Here is a 21,466-nt window from a genome sequence, read left to right on the forward strand (position 1 = left end):
TAACAGCACACTGAACAGAATCTTGGTTTAAGTTTCTCTGATCCAAAATGATTTCAGACTCACAAGCACATCTAAGGTAGGACTGATACTGCATCCAAAATGTGAGAACCATGATCACAAAGAAACTTTGTTCATAACCTGGTGTTGCTGAGTGTTCTGCTTCTTGTGTTCGTATCTGTGTTTTAACACTGTGAGTAGCAAGTGATTCAAACTCTGCTGCCATAACAGATGTAACACCCTGTGCTCGCAGATGTTGGTTTAACGAGATATTGTACAAGTTGTTATTTAGATTTATGATGCTACCTATTGTCCAAAATGTAAAGTTAAAGGAAAAGCTTTGCATGAAGAACCACCAATCCTAGAAAACTATTAATTCGTAGCATTACTGACATATTAATATCATTAAGAAGCAGCCTCTTCTCAGTAACTTGATTTCCTTACACATATCTCACTTACACAGACGAAAAGATAAATTTGCTGTTTGCAGAGAATAGGAAAATAAACAAAAAACCCCACCCAAACAAGACAAAAATACCACAGTAAACATTAAAAGTGGGAGATCACAATTTAATGTCTGTGTTTTCTGTATATTTTTATATATGATTATTGGTAAAAAACTACATGATGACTACTTTCATTCTGCCATGGATTTACTGCTAGTTAAGAGGTATTCCATTTGTCTGTCCTGCACAATGGGAATCAATGGGAATACAACCACTGCACTATCATGCATTTTGTAACACAAAAAGATATTGACTGGACCTATTTGCCAGAATCAGCCTTCAAGAGATCTGATGCCAGGCTGAATTATGCCCTCTATTAGCTGCCCTCTACTCACAGAAACAGAATTGATTTGGTGTTGGAAATATTCATATCACCCACACAGAGCTCTTACAAAAACACAAGTTTCTGTGGTTTTTTACCTTGTTTTTTTTTTTTTTTTTTACATTTAACATTCCTCTCTAATCACAACCCTTTGTCAGTTTTTGCATTCATAGATATGCACATAATCTAAACTCCTCAGCAGCTCCTAACACAGGCCTCATACACATCTCACTATGATGACACCCTATACAAGAATTTAAGCATTAAAACTGAAACTTCCCTGGAGAATTTTCCCAACATTCATTACATTCTCTCCAAATAACCTTCAACAAAAGCAATTTATATGTTTTCCATATACTAGAATAGTGGCACATCTCACCATGGGACTGCAGTTAAGCTTCTGTATTCTGCTCCCTATCACCATAAATTAGAATATCCCAGCAGTCTCTTACATTCTCTTTTGTCTGAGGAAAAAAAAGCATCACAGAAATCAGAAATAAAAAAGGTCATGGAGTCCATCAGCCTGTCTGCTATAAAAAGACAGTGAAATGCTGTACTGGGAGTAATTTAATAGAAGTCTCAACAAAAACGAATCACTCTTGGAGTAGGGGAACAAAAACTGAACAGAATGTTCTTTAAAATTTAATTCTTTTAGTTTACATAGAAAACAATAGCCTAAATTTTACTTCAGCAGAAGAAATCAGTCATGCATAAGAGTCATTCTAAGGCTGCATGTACTCCATGGCCATTTAAAAAGGCCTGTCACAGGCCTCATCTGTAAAAACACAAAAGGTTCTCTGGTTTAATTGAAATCAGTTCAAAATTGATCTCACTAAATCACTATGAATTTCTGAAGTAGACAGATAATTACAGCTCTTTAAACACCAAATTTAAACTAAGCTAATGTAAATAAGGTTTAAATTGGCCAAAGCATCAGATATTGGCACCAAGTGAACTGGATGCAATTCTAAAAATTACTGGAGCCAAAGGGTACAATTCCAGTGTCCTGAATGAGATCACACACAGCCCACACATCTCTGTGCTCCTCACAAGGCTCACAGGTACCCTCCAGACAGGTTTGGCACTCAGTTCCTGCATGGACTCCAGGTGTATCCCTGGGAGTGCATCCAGCAGCACAAACCGCTCACCTGGGTGCCAGAACAGAGCACTGCCCAAGACACACTCAGGATTTGGGTTAGGCCAAGCCTGAACCACCCAGAGGATGCTACAGGGAGAGAGCTGCAGGTCCTTCACCCCAATGTGGCTGTCCCTGAGAGCAAGGCAGAGTGGACAGAGCTGGGACCAACATGAACACAGACACTCACACCTTCCCCAAAGGATAAGAGGCGCAGCCTGACCTCCAGGTCCAGCTAGAGAGCTGCCACAGTGCCCTCAGCCATCACAAAACCCAGCCAGGAATTTACTGCTGCCTTGGGTGTACTGTTCAGGTACTGTCTACCCTTGGGCCAGGTCTCTGTCCTCAAGATTAGAATAATTTCAGCTGTTTATTATTACATATCTGAAATAGAGTTATAGCAACTTTCTCTGCATAACCTTCTGTCGGAGTCCATGTTTTCATGGATCCTCCACAGAGAGTGAAAAGTACAGAGATAGAATTAAAGCCTTTAGAAAAATTAGAATATATAAAAGCTTTAAATGCACAAAGTAGAAATCTAACTCTTAGCTTTAAGCTTTACATGCCCTAAGTCCTAGTTCAGTGTAGAAGGACACAGCTTCAGGCCTAGTGATAGAGTAAAGACATAACAAAAATAGGGTAGATTGTTGCTTGTAACTCGTATAAACTTAAAGACATAACAAAAATAGGGTAGACTGCTGTTTGTAACTCGTATAGACTTTATGCAGAGAAGATAGAGTTTTTCATATATGATAGAATAGAGGTTTTTTACAATAACAAGATAGAACTTGAGGCTAGCAAGATAGTGTTTTGCGTTAATAGATATGTTAAGTGCGTAGGTTCTGATACTGTTTTTCGTAATTTTACGAACTTTGGAATTGTACCTAGATTGGTTAGTGTGTAGATAAGAAATATGAATATGCATTTTGCAATTAGGGATAAAAAGCCTCAGGGTTGGAGGTAGAGGCATCGATTGATTGATCAATTCGATCTATCGATCCAACCTCCACCTCCTGCAGCCTGAGGAAGGAGTCTTGCCAGGGAGCCGAATGGGATTCTAAAGGTATCATCTAAAGGTAGCCTGGGATCTGGGCCCTGGGGTCCCGTCCCTTCCTCCTGCGAGGGTTCGGGACCCCAGGGATCCTCCCTGGCCCCTGCGATCCCGTCCCTTCCCTTTTCCCCTGCGGCGTTTGCCCCGGGACTCTGTTCGGGGCTGCTGGGGAGTCTGTGAGGGTTCCTGTCTCTGCAACCGGGAACTGCAAGGGTTTGGGACCCCGGGACCCTTCCTTGTCCCTGTGACCCTGCTTTCGGGAACTCTGCCAAGTTGGGGACCCCTCCATTGCCACTGTGATCCCCGCGGCCGGGACCCCTGTCTGGGATCTGTGATCTTGTGTTCCCTTTCTGTTATTGTGACCCCACGGTTGGAAAATCCTGCTTGGGGTCAGATGGGAGGCTGATTTACCTAGAGGCTGTAATGTCAGATTTCTGCTTTGCTTATAGTCTTACTAGTTCTGCTTGTTAGGATTTCTATGCTTTGTTTGCTGTTTCATTAGAACTCTGTGTGTTAAGATTTCTATGCTTTAGTCATTGTCTTGTTTAGACTTTCTTTGCCTAGGTTTGTAACTGGTTGTAGAATAAGGCCGCTCTTAGAACTCTCTGCCTTCAGATATGTGCTTTTGTATAAATAAATTACTCTATTTAGAAATCAAGATGTGGTAAGATCTTTAGAGACTTTATACCCGTACCCAGCCTAGGCAACCTTCCAACCATAGTTTATCTTGTCTGCCTGTCAGAGAAATTACACTGAACCAATTCAGTGGCTTGTTGAAAACAGGCCTTAAATTCTTCTCATCTTACCTCAGTTTGAAGAGCATCAAATAACTGTTGGTAATTAACTACAAAATTATCAAAATGAAAACAACCGGAGGCGATTTTAATACCCTACACTACCGTGTTTCCTGCATTGTATGAGACACACATTTAGAAAGAGAGGAAAGCCACAAATGAAGAGCCTTTCAATTGTAATATTAAAACCCAACTTTTTAAAATATATATTTTACAATCTTAGAAGGTGATGTAAAATATATTTAATGGCAGGTATGTGCAAATTACTTCAAATTCAATTATGAAAGCTCAGAAATATTTTTAACAGCTCTTTCACCATAGCAATCTTTCCTGATGATCAACATTTCATGTAAAATAACAGTTCAGATCCAAAACAGAGGGATAAAGAAAATAGTCTATTGCTGTAAAGCGATGTTGTCCACATCTAAGTTGCACCAGTGAGATGAAAAAGGAAGAGGTGAAGCCTAAGAGCATTCCCCACTGGTGGAAAGAGCATGTTCTCTTGTACCAAGCCTAACACTAAAGAACAGCAAAACACTCATCTAATTTATTTTAGATTATCAGTCTGTTTTCAGCCACAAAAGTGACAGTTCAGGTTTTTTGATCAAATGTTCTAACAGCATCTGTGGATGAAAAGGTGTAAATACCTTACATTTTTGTTTTTTCCATAGAATTCTATAGCTCAGTGCAGAAACCCAAGTGATCACCTCCTCACTCCTGCCTTAAGCATGTGATGTAGAATGTTTGCAAGTTCATTTAAGTTCTCCCTGAAAGTGAGAAATTATAGATGCAGTTTTAAAGGTAGCTCAACTATCTGAATACACCTACATCACACACAGTTCGTTTTTATTAGAATAACAAACTCATCTTCAGAGCACTTGCGGGTGGTAACTGTGATGTGGAAGAAAAGGTCATGTTCAAAGCCAACTACCAAAGCACTGCTCCAAGCAATTTCTGCAGTGTTGCTTCTCTTAAGGAAGCCCTAAACACCTGCATCAAACTATACACAAACAAAGTAGGAGAGTTTCAAATGCTTATTATTTACAAATATACACACATAAATGTTTAACCTATCAGAAACAAACATGAGCCACTCTTGGAGATTAATGTGACATGACAATGACCATTACTGTTCAGTTCCCAGGTCACAGAAATAGGTAAAATATTGCAAGTTCCTAAGCAGTTATGGTTTGACTCATTTACTGAATTCCAAAGACACCACTAAATATGGAAAATAAGATGGCACTGATCTCAACACAGCCTATGTTGAAACAAACAAGTGACACCTCTTTGCACAAACAAGCTTTCAAAGAAAGTCCCTTTCAAATAAAGATTTTGGTAACTCCTAAAAGGAAAAGGTCTCACTCAGCTTTTCCATCTCACCTACTGAGCCTTAACTGTTACTGTGGTTCATGCAAAGCTTTCTAAAGTGTATCTACAGAGGGAAGCATGGCTGACTTACATTGTATTAGATATAATGATACAAATTATATCCTCACCAAGGCTTTCTGTGATTTCTAAGGTCACAGAACGGGTTCAGTTACTGACCTGTTAAATTTCCAAAACGTTGCAAATAACATTCTCTGAGGTCATTAAATGCATGTCAGTTCCCATTCTTCATTAAAAAGCACTTTTAAGAGTTGTGCATTGTAAAAGCCAGAATGCTCTTCTTTAGCCAGGGTTTAAATAATTGTGTTTTTATTGACACGCTCCCATAATGCCTGTCATTGAGTTGTTACAATCAAGCCACTTACCTCCTTAGTGCAACAACTCATTTTAAGCCATTTGATGAAGTTACAGGACCTCTCTCTAGAATTAGATGACATCAGCTGATATTAATACACCCACCAAATTTTCCACACCTCAATAAATAAGATAAATAAAAAAATAAAATTTAAAAACCAGTTTAAACCTGGTCTAGCCTTAACACTAAGAAAGAAAAAATAATCAAAAAGTAAGTTAGTAAACAACAAACACTCCCATTTAGCCAAGGGAATAAGAGAAATAACCCTTTCCTTAATTATATATTTGTTACTACACCTCACTTTCCAAATTCATCTCTGGCTGATCAGCCTCAACCCAATCATCTCCAAACCTCCTTACACAACTCACTGATATATTTCACCCCACACACTGATGCCTGCCTTGGCCAGCTAGAATTGCCAAACTCACATCCCCAGCTGCCTAACAGAACAGTTCTCAGGCTCTCCAGTCATCACTAACCCTACATCCAGCTCAGTGATCCATCCTGATGAACAACAAAACATCCCAAGGATGAGCACATGCAGGTCTGGAAAAACAAGCCAGTACCAGCACTGGGTGCCTTCAGCATAGTGAATAACAGAAGACATTTCTCCAAAAATATCCAGCCCAATTTTTTCCAAAGCTGTGGGCAAATTTCTTTTTAACTTGTAGTTAAGTTATTGAGAATAATTTACCCACTTTTCAAAGAGGCAGATGGACATACAAGTTGCAAGCCTACAGAGAATATTCTCAACAGAGAATCAATGCTTATTTCAGGAGGTGGGGTGTGGGTGTGTACAAGTTTTGTTGTTCTTCTTCCTGAGGAAAAACTCTTTTGTTCCCAGTTTCAATGCAAAAGTCTGTAGAGGCAGTCCATGCAAATGTCTTAAGTGGAGAGAACACTCTGATTCTTTCAATCAAGATCTGACAACAGCTTTAAATATTACACAGAAATAGGGGAGCAAGGATGTTGCATAGAAACTGTGAAGTTCTCTTAGGTCATAATTTAATTTGCAAACAACACTTAATGGATTTGCAGTCATATCCCATAAAATCATTTCACCAAACACTCATGAAGCTATGAAATTAGTACACAGCAGTCCTTTTCAAAAATGGTCTATTTAACACACCACACTTCTCTTTCATCACTCTGTCTACAGAGTGACAGTGTGGATTCCCACTACTTCTGCTCAGTCAGATCATCTACAGCAAGACTCTAATATAAAACTCATCAGGGGGGAGGGGAGGGAGGAATTTAAAAAAAAAAAGTGAAGTGTGAGAGCACATTGACAGCAGTCAATTTCTAATTCAAGCACAGTTTGAATGCTCCAGCTTGGAGATTTGAATTTTTAATTTCACCAAGAGAGTGGGTTCCAAATTAAGCATCTGATGCACAGTCAGTCTGAAACCAGAATTGAGTTTACTGAAATAGAAAGTAATTTTCTCTTAACAGCTCAGTGGTGATCACATATAATGAAAATAAAACAACGTGGCAGCTCCTATACTGCCAAGGGTGAGGAGTCAGAAGGCTTTTAGCTTTACAATTTAATACCAAAGTCCCAGGACAAATGTTCCTCCCTTGCCTGCTGAAGGAAGTTCACCTTGTAGCCCCAGTCAAGCTGTCAGATGCAATGTCCACACTGTCTAGGCAAGGACGGAGATGGAATGGAGCTCCAGGAAAGCTGAGAACTAAACTCCCACAGAAAGCACAGCACCTCAGGATGCAGATTAAATACAAGACACTGCAAAAGCCAGGCACGGATACAAACTGGAGTTACAGCAATGCACAGGACCCGAGACCAACCCGCAGCTAGGAGAAAGGCAAGGAAGTGGTGCTGCTCCCTCACCCTGCTCCCCTGAAAACAAAGTCTCAGGGCTTTACATGAAGCCCTACAGCTCTCTATGCTCTGACAGAATTCCTGCACTCAGGTATTCTTTGCTCTTTGCAGCAGCAATGGTGTGAACTGCACTCTTGCCAGCTGACAATGAACTGGCGCTGCGAGTGGCGGGGTGAAGGTCCTGGGTGACCCCACGAGGCACAGCCTGCAGCACCCCTCTCCTGTCCTCAGCGCCTGCACAAGCAGCCTCAGCTAATGCAAGTCCTCACCAAATGCCAGCAGAGTGCTCAGCATCATCAGTCTGCAGATTTTACAGCCTGTGAGGGGTGAAACTGCTCCAGCAGCAGAGTGCAGTTCCCTCAGAGACCTTCATTGGCAAGTGGGAAAGACACACACGATATTCCTTTTGAGATCTTCACTGAGAATATGGCTTGGTCTTTACAACCCTTACCCAAGGGTGTAGACAGACAAAACAGAAGCTGGAAGTTTGTTTTACTTGTGCCCAAAACACAAAAGTGAAGATGTCAGCTACATCCTTTTCCTCTAGCACAGAGGAGAAAAGTAGGCTTTCCAGACGAAATTCTGAAATTACCAATGAACAGGCTATGGAAGAACTGCTATAGCAGAGATTGCTGAAACAGCTGCAGAATACTAACCACAGGCAAGAACACTCCTAGCAGAAATCACAACTCTTTCTAAATACAGTCAGAAGTCACTCTGCCTAGAGCAAATCAGATATCCTTTAAATAAATTTTTTTAAAAAAATTAACATTCCAGGAAAGAATGGAGTTTCTCTCTAGAAGGTAATTGCACTGAACTACAGAATTTAGCAGACGTGGTAGCACAAAAGGACAACAATGTCAACAGCTGTCAATACAGAGGTTGAGAAGACCTCAACAAACAGCTGGACAGCACTCAAAGGAGGCACCCACCAGCACTAGACCAGCTAGTTCTCCATACCTTCCCATGTAGGAGCTCAGGCATTAGAGGCCAAACTTGCTATTTCCAATCCACATCACCAGGTGTGGCAGGAACACAGAGATCCAAGCAACTGCCTGCTCAGCTTTAGGCAGGAGCTGAGAGTGAACCCGGGCACCTCAACTGGGACTGGAGACTGAAAACTCAATGGGACCAAAGCCCGTTCATACACCTTCAAAAGCCACAGCCACCAGAAGCAGACAGGGATCAAGGTCAGGCAGCAGCCAGTCAGACCCTACACTGAGGGAGGACATCAACACCAACAGATCTTTGTCATTCACACATTTTTGCCTCCATCCTAGCTCTGCTGATACCAAAACTGCACATGCTTCCCACTGCCCCCATCAAACCCTGCCTTCTTTCACACCCACTTTCACTGCATTTCAATCATCACTCCCCAGATACGCCTTCCAAACCAAGGGCACATTTCTCTTCAAGTGAAAAAGAGTTGATCCAGAATCTTTCCAGTTGCTGCTCTGGATAGACTTTCTTGAAACTCTGGATGGGTCACACTTCACAGTCTAGAATGATAACCATCCACAAAGCTCCCAAACACTGTTCCAAGCCAAAGAGAGAATGCTCATTCCCAATACCAATTTCCTCAATATTGCCTCTCTAATCTTTGACCTTTCTAATCTTTCCTTTTTGTCACAATCCCAACATGCACAAGCCTCCCTCCAGCCCCCTTAATAGCATTTCTCTCACAACATCAAACAAGCATATCTCAACTTACCCCCAAAAATCCTCCTCATATGAGCTTCCAGGCCTTCCACCTCCTCAGCCCACCCCATTACCTCCTAGATGGAGAGCCTTCCTGCTTCACACTGCCCACCAGCAGAGCTCAATTTTTTTTTGTTTCCCCAGGTGCATTTAAAAGAAGCCCAACCCCACTTCAGCTGTGTTCATTGATTTCATCACTTCCCTCCAGTTGCTCAGCTTTTTGGCTACGAGAACTTCAGACAGTTCTCAGGGTTTCTTTTACGTGTTTCACAGCACACAGAGTTTGTGTGACAATCTAAACCAAAGGCACACTGACTCCATTCATTCCCACAGAGATGCTCTGAATGAAAACACTCTTGTGAGAGCTTCCTTCCCATGACTGTAATCACTGCTATTCATGTCTGGGAAATCAAGCCAATTACCTGTCACAATTTACTCTGACATTCTCCCTGGGCTAACATACACCAGCTAATACTACAGGCTACTCTCACCAGCACAGGTCTGTGCTGCTCAACAAAAGCACAGACTTCTGCCAGAAGTATTTTTTAACATATTTCTGTCACATGCTGTTTAAGATTCATACTACTTCCTAAGTACAAACCCACAGTATCTGCCACCTTTCACTGAACCTTACCCACATGCTTTTATTACCAAAGTAAATGAAAGCACAGTATTAATCTTCAAAGACACTGCATCCCTATATGACATAGCTTGTTTCTTGGGAGCCAGGGACTCTGCAGACCCTGAAACAAAGTCTTCAGCAAAATACTTCAATTTTTTAAAAGTTTAAAAAAAAGGAAAAAAAAAGTCAACATGAGAAATCGAACCTCTCAAAAGTATTCTCTGTATTAAAAGAAGAAGTCAGTGAACAGTTTTTCAGGTCAACATATTCTGGATCCATCTTAGCATTTTAAGTGGATAAAGAAGGTGCAGAGTGTACCATATGGTGTTAAACACACACACCTGAACAGATCTGCTTCAGTAACAAAAAGCTTGGCAGGGGAAAACTTTGAGTGTCATTCAGATAGTTTTCCAGAATAAATATAGATTGTTAACTCATTACTTCCAATACAGGAGTTTTCTAATATATTATTTGCTTTAGAAAACCTGAATTCATAATCCAGGATCAGCAGGATCCTGTGCAAGGTAGCTCGTATTTGTATATCCCTTTCAGGGGTATGGGATAGGTCCCTGTGTAATTAGGGATTTCTTCTGCTTCTTTCAGGTTTACACACAACGCTGCTGACGAGTATTAGTATTAAGAACTAACAGGCAGAACTGCTGTAGGTTCCTTTCGAGGAAAGCAACACAATTCCAGAGACATTTGATCTCATGAGTTCTGAGGTACAGCAGTAATCTGATGCATTTGCTTTGTGGTTGAAGCAGACCATGTGAGAAACTACACAACTTATCCCAGTCACAAAGCATGCCCAAGACAGAACAAAGGACCAACACAGGACTCCTGAAGGACAGCTAAGTATTTTCACCATCAGAATACACCCAAAACTTTGTACCTTCAGAACTCCTGAAACCTTTTCATGGAAAAGGTTGGAGATTTTAAAGCAGCACTCGGATAGAATTTTTTCTTCCTATTATCTAAGCTAGCAAACCTTAGAGTCACAGGTCCCCTTGAGGCAGATCCTGCATTAATGCTATTCTGTCTGTAAATTTTTACTGGAAATTTCAGGTTTAACCTACATTTTTCACCAGAAACATGAAGCAAATACAAACATCATCTTTAGAGGACTCTGTCTCTATAACAACTCACACCTGTCTACATCTTTGTACTTTAAATTTAAACTAGTCTGAGATCTGAGAATGGAAAATATATTTTAAAAATATCTCTGTCAAGTCAATCCACTAAGACAGTCTATAGACATAAGTAGTTAATTGACAGGCTTCTTTAACTACCGAGTGGAACAGTGCTACCTTTACGTTGGAAACTTTTTAGATTTTCTCCTGACGAGGCAGAAAGGAAAATTCACAGTATTTTGAATATACTTGGCACTGTTGCTCAACCTAGGAAGCATCCTCTCTGTCTCCAGCCCTCTGTGAGCAGAAACACCTTGCATGACTAGCCTTACAAAAACAAAGAGGTGACAACAAAACCATGAGAGATACTGAGAAGACTGAGATTTTCATTTCTGAACAATAAAAGTGTCACAGTGCTTCACTGAACAAAACCATATGAAATGTCTTAAATTACCTTAAAGTCTGAGTCATAAGCAAGGACTCTGTACCAGAGAAAGCCAGGAAGGCAGAACTAAGAACATCTTTAAGGTTAGAATGCCCTCTTTGGGTATAAAGACATATTTGCAACAACAGTAAATTTCATTAAGTACAGTGCTCTTTTATGCTATAGGAAGGAAAGCAAATCAAAGAATGCAAGTGTGGTACTCCAAGTGTTAGAAATTACTCTAATTATCCTCTGTAGCAATGTTCTGAAGATGCCACATAACAATAGAGAGGACGACAGCAATCCATACACAGCAGTGCCGAGGGGCAGGACAAGAAAGAGATGGGCATAACTGAAAATAGGAAAGCTTCCAACTGGATACAAAGAAAATCCTTTTCACCCTGAAGGCAGCCAAGAAGTGAAGCAGGCTACCCAGAGAGGCTGTAATATCCTTGGAGGTGTTCAAGGCCCACCACAATAAAAGCTCTGAGCAACCTGACATAACCCCAGAGTCAGTCCTGCACGGAGCAGGCAACTGGACCAGAGATCATATGAGGTTCCCTTGAACCCAAATTATCCTAACCTACCTCTAAGGTTTAAATACATGTCTCAGGACTTGCAGCATTCCACTAGTTAACTATACCCACAACAAAAGTTCAAGAGTTCCATCTGTTGAGATGCATCCAACCTTACAAGAAAGCAACTCTTATGATTTATAATTCCATAAAGGAGTCACTAGAACTCCTTTAGTGTTAGCAGACAATAGTTCCATCACATCCTGAAAGCTGAAAACAGCCCGCTTTCCATAAATAAAATTCAGATTAAAGTTCAATACTAGAAATAAATGTGTTCTCAAACAGCATTTAGGTATCCATCATTCACAGAGAGAGAGGGAGAGAGAAATTACAAGCTTCAGTGATGGTCAGGGCCTTAAGCAAGACAGATACAGTAAAGCACAACAACACAGGAACTCCAATTGTTCCAGAGCAGCAAGCCTTTAGTAGTTAGCTGGAGATTAAATGATGCTCATGAGCATCACTTAAATGTCACTTTGATCTACTGCAGTTATTTCACAAAATCTTTATTACTGAGGCTTTTTATTGGGTGTACAAACATTGGCAAGCACTTCTCTTTGCTATATTAAAAATTATTTTGATACCTATTCCTAGGCTGCTTGCCAACTGGAAGACAAGATGGAGCCATCTGTGAGACTACAACTCTCTGAAGACGCTTTCAAAAACATAATCCCATAAATGGTGCCAAGGGCATTACACACAAAAAACCTAACATCACGTCTGAACAGCTGCAGCAAAACCTGCCTCTCTCACAGATTTCCCAGCAAAGGAAGCAGGAAGACTACTTCTGCCCAGGGAATGCTGTCTCTACCCTATCCAGTCCATGGAGTCTGATTATGACATAAGCATGTAAAGAGTGATGCCTCAATTCTCTGCCACACAGGTGTATCAGGCAGCCAAAACTGTGCCAGAGATCTATACGTTATCTATAACTGAATTAAGTAGCAAACACAGCTATTTCTACATCTTCTCTTTCGTGATTTGGCAGAAATTTGAGGGAGTTTTGGGGCTGGTCTCTTCCTTCTTCCACTACTTGGCAATGTTGGCACTCAAAATATGTTCACAGGCTGCTACCCAGAATTCCTTATAGCTTCTGCACTGTCTTCACCTGGTCTGTTTGATTTTGATTAGTATTACTCCTGGTGTTACTCCCTCCTTGCCCCCTGCCTTGTAATCCCCCTTTTAAAAACTCCTCTCGTATTTTATATCAGGATTTCCAGGCCATTAGAGATCACTTTCAGCCAACTAACATCTAGAACAATTACTCCTGAGACCTGCAGGAAAGACAGCAGCCCCATGTAGTACATCTCATGGCATGCACTGAAGAGTCCTACTGGTCCCTCAGCATTAAAACCACAGCCAGTCTAAACTTGCAAGGGTCACACTTCATGCCAAGGCTTCCAAATTTATGCCCAGGCAAAGCACACGGAGTTCCACTAGAGCATGGCAGCACACAAAGCAGTAACACAAGAAGTGCATGTGCATCCAGATCCAGGAGAAAAGTCTGGACTCTCGTCAGGAAACTCAGTGCCACGCCAACCTCACCAGAAACACAGCAAAACAGTTGCTACACACCACGCTCACTACTTGTAACAAAGATAAATAATTTTAAAATAATATGAAATTAATTCAGAAAATGAATGACATGAATATACACTACTAACTAACATGATTAGTTGTTAGCCTACTTAATCCAAAGATGGAAAACCTTAATGACTGCACTCAAAAAGGTTAACACAAGGCCTTGAAGTACAACAGGGCAAGCCAGTAGGTTTCACAAAGGGCAATCAGAAGTCTTATGGATTATTCTCCCCAAAATAGCAATGCTGGTTTTTACCTGCCAGCCCTACCTCACACAGGAACAGACAATAACAAATCTATTCCTGAAAATCTGCATCATAACTGTACTCAAGGTGGGCAGAAAGCATCTCCTGGGCTAACATGAAATGGATCCTAACTTGACCCTGGAACAGATGATCCACGGAAAATTCTGTCATTGGCAAAAGTTGGCACCATAGTAGGAAAACTCTCAATCAGCTGAAAGAACAAATACCCTATTGCTAGCGCTCACTGCATTAAAAAAAAAAAAAATGGAAGCTGATCTTTTCTACCCTTGCAGCAACTCGAGACTCCTGGCAAAACCGGATTTTCCCCAACCTTCATTTTCATTGGAAGCAGACATCCAGTTCTGAGGGATTGCTCAGAGGAAACCATTAACTGGAGCAGCTCTTCTCTCACAGCCAAGTCTGTACAAGTCCCCAGCAGACCACAAGCGTGGGAACACTACAGCAGCTCTCACAATGACTGTGTTCAGGCTCCCCAAGGGAAAGGGAAACTTCATATGCGTTGATTATTAACTACTTTGGGAGCAAAACCACACAGAGGATCAGTTGCTCTGGTTTTGCACCCCAAGCAACAGTAATTAGATCCTTCTTACACAATTTCAGTGAGGGTCTCCCCAAGATTTTCACTGCTCTGAGCAAATTAAAATGTCCTGGTTTCCTAAAGAAGGATTCTGGCAGGACAGGAGCAAAGTTTCAGCACGGTGCCCTGCTAATACAGTGCTGTTCCACTGCAGTGGCAGCACAGCCTGGGACCATCCAAGGTGTCCAAGAGCGCCTCATGCCCCTGAGACCCCACGTCACTGCTGAAGCACAGATATCAGCACTCTATCCACATCACTCCCACCATGGACACCAAACGGTGTGGGTTTGGTTTTTAGCAACCAAGAAGATGTTAACAGCAAGGAAATCCTCCTACAGCAATGTCAAATATCACCAAAGGCAGCAGCTGTGTGTCACACCCTCCTGAGATTGGTGTGCCTATGGCTCTTCAGGAGCAGAGCTGGGAATGCCACAGAGCCACAGCTCACCCTGAGCTGTTAGTGCAAATACTGATGGGTTAATGCAGTACTCACTAAATGGAAAAGCCAAGCCCCAGCAAACAGCTGTGCTGCCCATTTCCCTCCAGCACCGGGATCTCCACGGGCCATTAGCAACAGGAAGCACCTGAAACTTAGACCAGCACAATGAAATTCAATCTCATTCCTGCCTCAGTAACCATCCTTGTCCAAAATCCTAACAGGGAATGGAAAGTTCTTGTCCCCAAAGTCATGCTCTCTAACAACAGGGGGAATTAAGTTCATATGATCAGCCTAGCTCTTGCAACAAAAAGTCAGATATTTTATGGAGCTGAGGCTACCTCAACCTACCACCCTGAACAGGCTCAGGGATGTTCCTTCCTTTGAACCTCATGGTGTTTCCCTGAAGTAGAACATTTATGTGTGGAGGAAGGGGAACAACCAACCACAAGAATTAGATAGCCATAACATAAAGGAAAAGCCTGTGGCTATAAGCATTTGGCCTTGCATGCAGTCTCCCCCAGCATCATTCCAAGTGCCTGCATATCTGCAGTAATGATAACCCATAAGACTAAGCTGGTATGTCAGTGGGAAGAAGGCTTACCACTGTAACAGAAACAAAATACTTGAAGTATCCCACTACAACAGCAAGAAAGCAGTTTACTGTCATGAAAAAAACTATTCTTCCCCTTCCCATGCTCTCGGGAGAGTTGATGGCTTCCCAAAAACAAAATAAAAAGATGTTAAAAATGGTTTTCTTTATGACTTAAAGCATATTTTTCAGACCAGTCTGATGATTTTCACCAGATTGATTTTCAGATAAGAATGATTTTCATTCTTATCTGAAATAATTCTGATTCTAATTTTCCATTACTATTATTACTTACCATTAAGCAAGGTCTTGAAAAGCTACACCAATGCCACCATGCCTCACCTTACAGAGATCCGGAGACTTTTGAAACAATTCAGAAAATCTAATGGTATCAACTCCCAGTTACTGCCTCTCTGAGGCAACCCTTTCATTTTATTTAGTTTTACAATACTGACTGTCAGCCTCTTGACATCTTACTCCAGACGTTGCCTCAAAGTCTCCCTGCTAAGAGATTTTCCTCTCTGACAGTTTCCTGCCACACTGACCTCTCAGCCCAGCAAAGGAAAACTTTCAACAAGGGCACATTAAACCCCTCCAAACAACCAACTCTTCAGCCACTGCAGAGAACAGAGAAAGGTCACATATGCCACATCCCTTCTGCTCAATTTCAAGGAGCCACTTTTCCCATACAGGTCCTTCCCAAGAAGATTATATAACCTAAGCATACATACAGTGTGTTTAACAAATTTCTGTTTGGTTGTAGTTCTGATTGACTTGCTCTTTCATTCAGTCCATAAACACAGATAGTGCACACAACTTTAAGGGAGCTAATTAAACAGTACTAAGAAAACATATTTTCCACTTTCCATTCCTTATTCTGAGTACACAGCTGTTCATGTAGTAAATATTTACTACTCAAGGTAAAATCTAATTTAGTTGGGATTTTTTACACTTGTCAGTGTTCTGAATAAACAGAGTGACAGAGGGCAAAAAGAGCAGAGTAACAAGACAATTTACCCTGACACTGGGGTGACACGACTAAGACACCTATTTGTAAGGCAGCAAGAGAGGAAGGGAGGAGGGGGTGAGAAAAATCAGAAAGCACCATTGATCACACTCATTAGACAGCTGGCTCCCAATTAGAAATAAATCACACAGAGATAAGAGGTGTTCTGGAGGGAAGCTTGGCTGTGAGATGAAGGAGGGTCTGAAACACAGCTAGCAGCATTTTACAGTACATACAAAGGGGAGGCAGAATCCAAATTCTGCATGTCCCAAAGGAATCGCACCAAACAAAGAAACCCTACTTGAGGCAAGCACATGATCTCACCCCTCTGCCTGCAGACTTCAGATTACTCATTAAGCCACTTCACATTCTCAGCATCAATAAACAGGGAAGTAACTCCATGTCAATAACTAATTCAGTTTCCATACAGAAAACTCATGTTTAGCAAACAAAGTATGTCCATAGTGGTTCTTAGCTTCCACAGCATCAGCAGCCTTCAGGCTTGATAAAGAAATATTTCTTCCTGAAAGCATTTTTCAGGTGAGCTCTGAATGGAGTCTACACCTAGACTATATGCTAAGGGAGAAGAAAAAAGAAAATGACATGTTTAAACAGTTAACACTACAAAGAATTAAGGAAACACCTTCAAATAAGGATACTAGCATGCTTAAAAGAGCAACACGAGCCTTTGTCCAGTGCCAGAGGGCCAAGTTTTCCCTCGTGTGACTGCTGGTTTACAAAGGGCGCATTCATTCCGAATACATAAGGGTTCTGCAGCAGTTCTCCTTCAAGAATATTGAACAGTATTACAACATACCCTGGGTGCAATCCTAATCTAAGTGACGCAGCATGAAAGGGCTGCTTCCTGGAAAAAGACACAAGATGCTATGGATGAACTTGGAAGTCACTATGGCAACTCCGCAGGTCCCTTCCTGTTCACCTTGGAGGCTGATACTCCAAAGGAGGTAAGAGAACCCCTTTCCCCAGGAATCATTAATATGCAGTATGGCCAAAAGCAGAAAAGGTCACAGCCTGTCTCCACTCAATTAGAAAGAGGGGTTTGATCAAAGAAACACAATGCTAAAATGGGAAAAGAAAAAATCATAACTCCCGAGGAGCGCTCGCGAGGCATCGCACACTCGAGTAAATCGCACTTGAAAGGTCAGCTGGTTCAGTAGCTGTCAAAGGCCCAAGCTGTGGCGAGCAAAAAAAGCCTAACCAAGTGTGCCTAATTTGTGAACAAAGTCAGAATTAACCTTTAGGGTTTTCGCTTTTGTCAGTACAAAACATTGTTTGCAGGGCTTTCTGTCCTCCTGTTCATCACAATTAATTTATCCTGGTGCCAATAAATCCTCTTTTCTTACATGGACCCACTACAATTCCACCAGAAGCAGCTTAGGCTTCAAAGTTTTGACTTCACTTTACTGAAGAGAACAAAGGATGATTTATCTAAATTTAAAGAGGGAGGAAGCCAGTGGCAATACAATACTTGCCTCTGACTGTTTTTCAGAGTGCTGCTGCACTGTAGTCATCAGTGACGTGTATGAGAACGTGCCATTTTCAGTGCCCAATCTCAAGGAGAGCTATAAAGAAAATTGATAACTCCGATAGTATCAAACACTGGGAAGAAAAAAAGGCATATTGGCTATAGTCCTAATCTCAAGGATACGAAACATTGCACATAAGCGTTTGGTGGTTCTTGTACATTCCTTCAACTTGCCACGATCCCAATATTTTAAGCAGCCACAAATATCTAAACTCAGCCTTTTTTTTTTCCTTTTAAATCAAATATTTATTTTCAACACCCCTACTTTGCAGTTTCAAAAGGGCCTAGAAGCCGTATGAATTGTAAAAAATGTACTGTAGCTTCAACTGGAAAACCACTGTCAATGCCTTCCTTGAATGAACCACAACAATTTCAACTTCAGCAATGAGATAGGGAAACACCCATACATCGTCAAGGGGACTTCAGTATTTAAACACCAAGGAAAGTTTCAACAAGTAGAACTTCTCCCATTTTCAGGAGTTACTGTAAGGCAAATAGCAAATTAGAGAGTAAATGAACCAATAGGAAAGGACAAAACAAGAGATAATGCATCCCAGGGGACTTCACTCATTTCTTTGAAAACCGTCATTACTTCTAATTAGCAGCAGCACTTGCTGCTATGCCTTCTGCAGCACATTTGTGAAAACCTTTATTATAGAAGCACTTCACTGCAGAACTCTTAAATTGCTATTCAAAAGCATAGCAAGAAGTTATTCAAGCATTTGTATGCAAAGATTAATGTGGATTACCAAAACAGGAATGAGCTGTTTTCTATTAAACTGTTGGCAAGGACGACTGAAGTGTTTGCAGAAAGTCTTGGTGGACTCGTGGAGTTGGGAGAACCACGTATCCCAAACAATCTAAAAGACAGCAGACATACCTAGTGAGAAATACACCTTTCTTTCCCAGTTGTTCTGGGACAGGTGAAAGGTTTTTTCTCCAGAATTCCCCCGTGGCTCCAGCCTTTTGCCAGCACCACTGTTGATAAGGGAGGTACCCCTAGCTCAAATCAGCTGATTGCTGCTCCTCTCAGAGAAAAGGAGAGCAGTTCATCCACATTAGAGATCATGGCCTTACAAAATTCATTTATTTCTAAAAGCATATACACTCTGAGAAGGCAATTTTCTTTTTCTTCCTTAAGCCAGGACAAGAGACATAACGTGGGTGACTTTTCTAAGAGCACCGTTACTTCCCTCTTTGCAGTTGGTTATTTAAAATAATAAACAAATAAACCATATCAAATAAACCACTGATATCTTTGTATCACTCTAACTGCACTCACATGGGCTGAAGTGAAATCAAACCATCTCGTTTTTTGAGTTAAAAAATGATGCCTACGTTACCGCTAAGTTGCAAGACCCTTTCTCAGACTGCATTAAGGGCGAAATAAATGCCAACATCACCAGGGGCTTAAAAATAAAATAATAATAATTAATAATAGAAGACTAAAAAAAAAATCCTAAAACTTTCGGACTGTGAAATGAAAGATTCGGGGATCTTTTTTCACCAAATAGAAAAGAAAAGGGGGGAAAAAAAAAAAAGGCAACTATATTCTCCGCATACTCAGCGCGACTCCCGAGAGCTGCCGCCGCTCCCAGGGCAGCACGCAGCCAAGCCGCCGGCCCCTCCAGCGGCCCCGGCAGGGGTGCCCCCGCCCCGCGGGGGTTCAGGGGCTGCTGCGGACTCTCCGGCCGGACAGCCACAGCCACAGCCACAGCCACCGCCACCGCCGCCGCCGCCTCTCCCCGCCTCCGCAGCGCCTCCCCAGCGCGCTGCCCGGCCCCGCTCACCTGCGCGCCGCCCGTCCGCACCGCCCGGCCGGGGCTGCGCCCGCCACATCCCGATCCCGACCCCGATCCCGGCCCCGGCCCGCACCGGGCGGAAAGCGGCCCCCGCCCGGCCACTCCCCGCCGGGGGCGGGCCCGAGGCAGCTCCAGCCCTGGGGAAGGCGAGGGCGGCGGGCGGGACCCGCTCCGGAGGGCGGTGCGGCACAGCCCCGGGGAACCCGGGCACTCCGGGCTCCCGCCCGCGCTGTGGTCTCCGGCTGTGTTCCCGCAGGTCTGCAGCGTTAAGTCGGGCGGGAGATGAATCACAGAATCGGTCCTTCTGGAAGGGACCACAGCGATTCAGGCTCCCTGCTCAGGCAGGGTCATCCTAGAGCACATGGCACAGAATTGTGTCCAGATGGTTCTGGAAGATCTCCAGTGAGGGAGACTCCACAGCGTCTTCACGCAATCTGTTCCAGTGCCTGCAGAGTAAAGAAGTTCTTCCTCATATTCAGATGGAATTTCCTGTGTGTTTGTTTCTACCCCTTGCCTCACATGCTATTGCTCGGCACCACCAAGAAGAGCCTGGCTCCATCCTCTTGACACCCTCCCTTCAGATAGTTAAAAACATGGATAATGTCGCCTCTCAGTTGTCTCTCTTGAGGCTGAACAGGCCCAGCTCCCTCAGCCTTTCCTCCCAGGGGAGATGCTCCAGTCCCTTAATCATCTCTGTATCCCTCCACTGGACCAGGAGCTCCATGTCTCTTTTGTCCTGAGGAGCCCAGAACCGGACACAGCACTCCAGATGTGCCTCACTGGGGGTCATTAGAGGGGCAGGATACCCTCCCTTGACCTGCTGGCAATGCTTTTCCTAATGAAGCTCAGGATTCCATCAGTCTTCTTGTCCACGTGGGTGTGGGCATGGCTCAGGGACAGCTTGTTGTCCACCAGGACCTTCAGGTCCTTCTCCACTGAGCTGCTTTCCATCAGGTTGGTCCCTGACCCATCCCAGTGTGAGGGACACAACCTATGCTACACATACAGATATATGGCCTACATCTCACATGTCCCAGCATAACAACAGATATATATATATATATATACCAAACACATTCTTGGAAAACAACTTATTTTCAGATTTAGCCATACTGGGCATTGCTTGGTCTCAGAGGCATCTGAGACTGTGAGTCTTACTCTGGCACTGCTTTGCATGCCAGATACTCACTGAGTTTAGCAAGACGTGTACAGTTACTATGGTATTCATTGGCTTCAAGTAGCCATAAACATCTTGGAAGCAGGACTTAAAGGGATACTAAGAAAGTTTGCAGATAATACAAAGCTGGGAGGAGCTGTTGACTCCCTTGAGAGCAGGGAGGCCCTGCAGAGAGACCTTGATGAATCAGAGGGCCGGGCAATCACCAACTGTATGAAGTTCAACCAGGGAAGGTGCTGGACTCTGCACCTGGGATGGGCCAACCCTGGATGTACAAACTGGGAAGTGGGATGCTGGAGAGCAGCTCCATGGAAAGGGACTGGAGGGTCCTGGTCAGTGGCAAGCTGAACATGCCCCAGCAGTGCCCTGGCAGCCAGGAGGGCCAGCCCTGTCCTGGCACAGCATGGCCGGAGAGGGAGAGGAAGGGGATTGTCCTGCTCTGCTCTGAGCTGGGGCAGCCTCACCTCCAGTGCTGTGTGAGTGCTGGGCTCCACAATAAAAGAATGATACAAAGCTTTAGAGAGTGTCCAAAGGAGGGCAACAGAGATGGAGAAGGGCCTTGAGGTGCAGCCGTAGGAGGAGCAGCTGAGGCCACTTGGTCTGTTCAACCTGGAGAAGACTGAGGGGAGACCTCACTGCAGTCACAGC

At 42.9% G+C, this 21,466-nt stretch overlaps 1 protein-coding gene across 6 annotated transcripts in view; it reads right to left on the reverse strand.

The window, feature by feature from the left end:
- DISC1 (DISC1 scaffold protein) overlaps positions 1 to 20,169 on the reverse strand; it is a 192,080-nt gene extending 171,911 nt beyond the window's left edge. For 3 of the 6 annotated variants that reach the window (XR_010079339.1, XR_010079338.1, XM_063390491.1), the window contains exon 1: positions 19,630 to 20,165. Coding sequence is in view for 2 of the 6 variants with exons in the window: in XM_063390491.1 (XP_063246561.1) it covers positions 19,630 to 19,678 (49 nt within the window). In the remaining 4 variants the exon portion in view is untranslated. Of the gene's footprint in view, positions 1 to 1,204; positions 1,404 to 18,588; positions 18,700 to 19,629 lie in introns of those variants that run through there. The other 3 variants (XM_063390492.1, XM_063390493.1, XM_063390495.1) reach the window with 3 other exon arrangements.
- Between the last annotated feature and the right edge of the window lie 1,297 nt (positions 20,170 to 21,466).

The sequence above is a fragment of the Prinia subflava genome, chromosome 2, assembly GCF_021018805.1.
Source record: "Prinia subflava isolate CZ2003 ecotype Zambia chromosome 2, Cam_Psub_1.2, whole genome shotgun sequence".
NCBI lineage: Eukaryota > Metazoa > Chordata > Aves > Passeriformes > Cisticolidae > Prinia > Prinia subflava.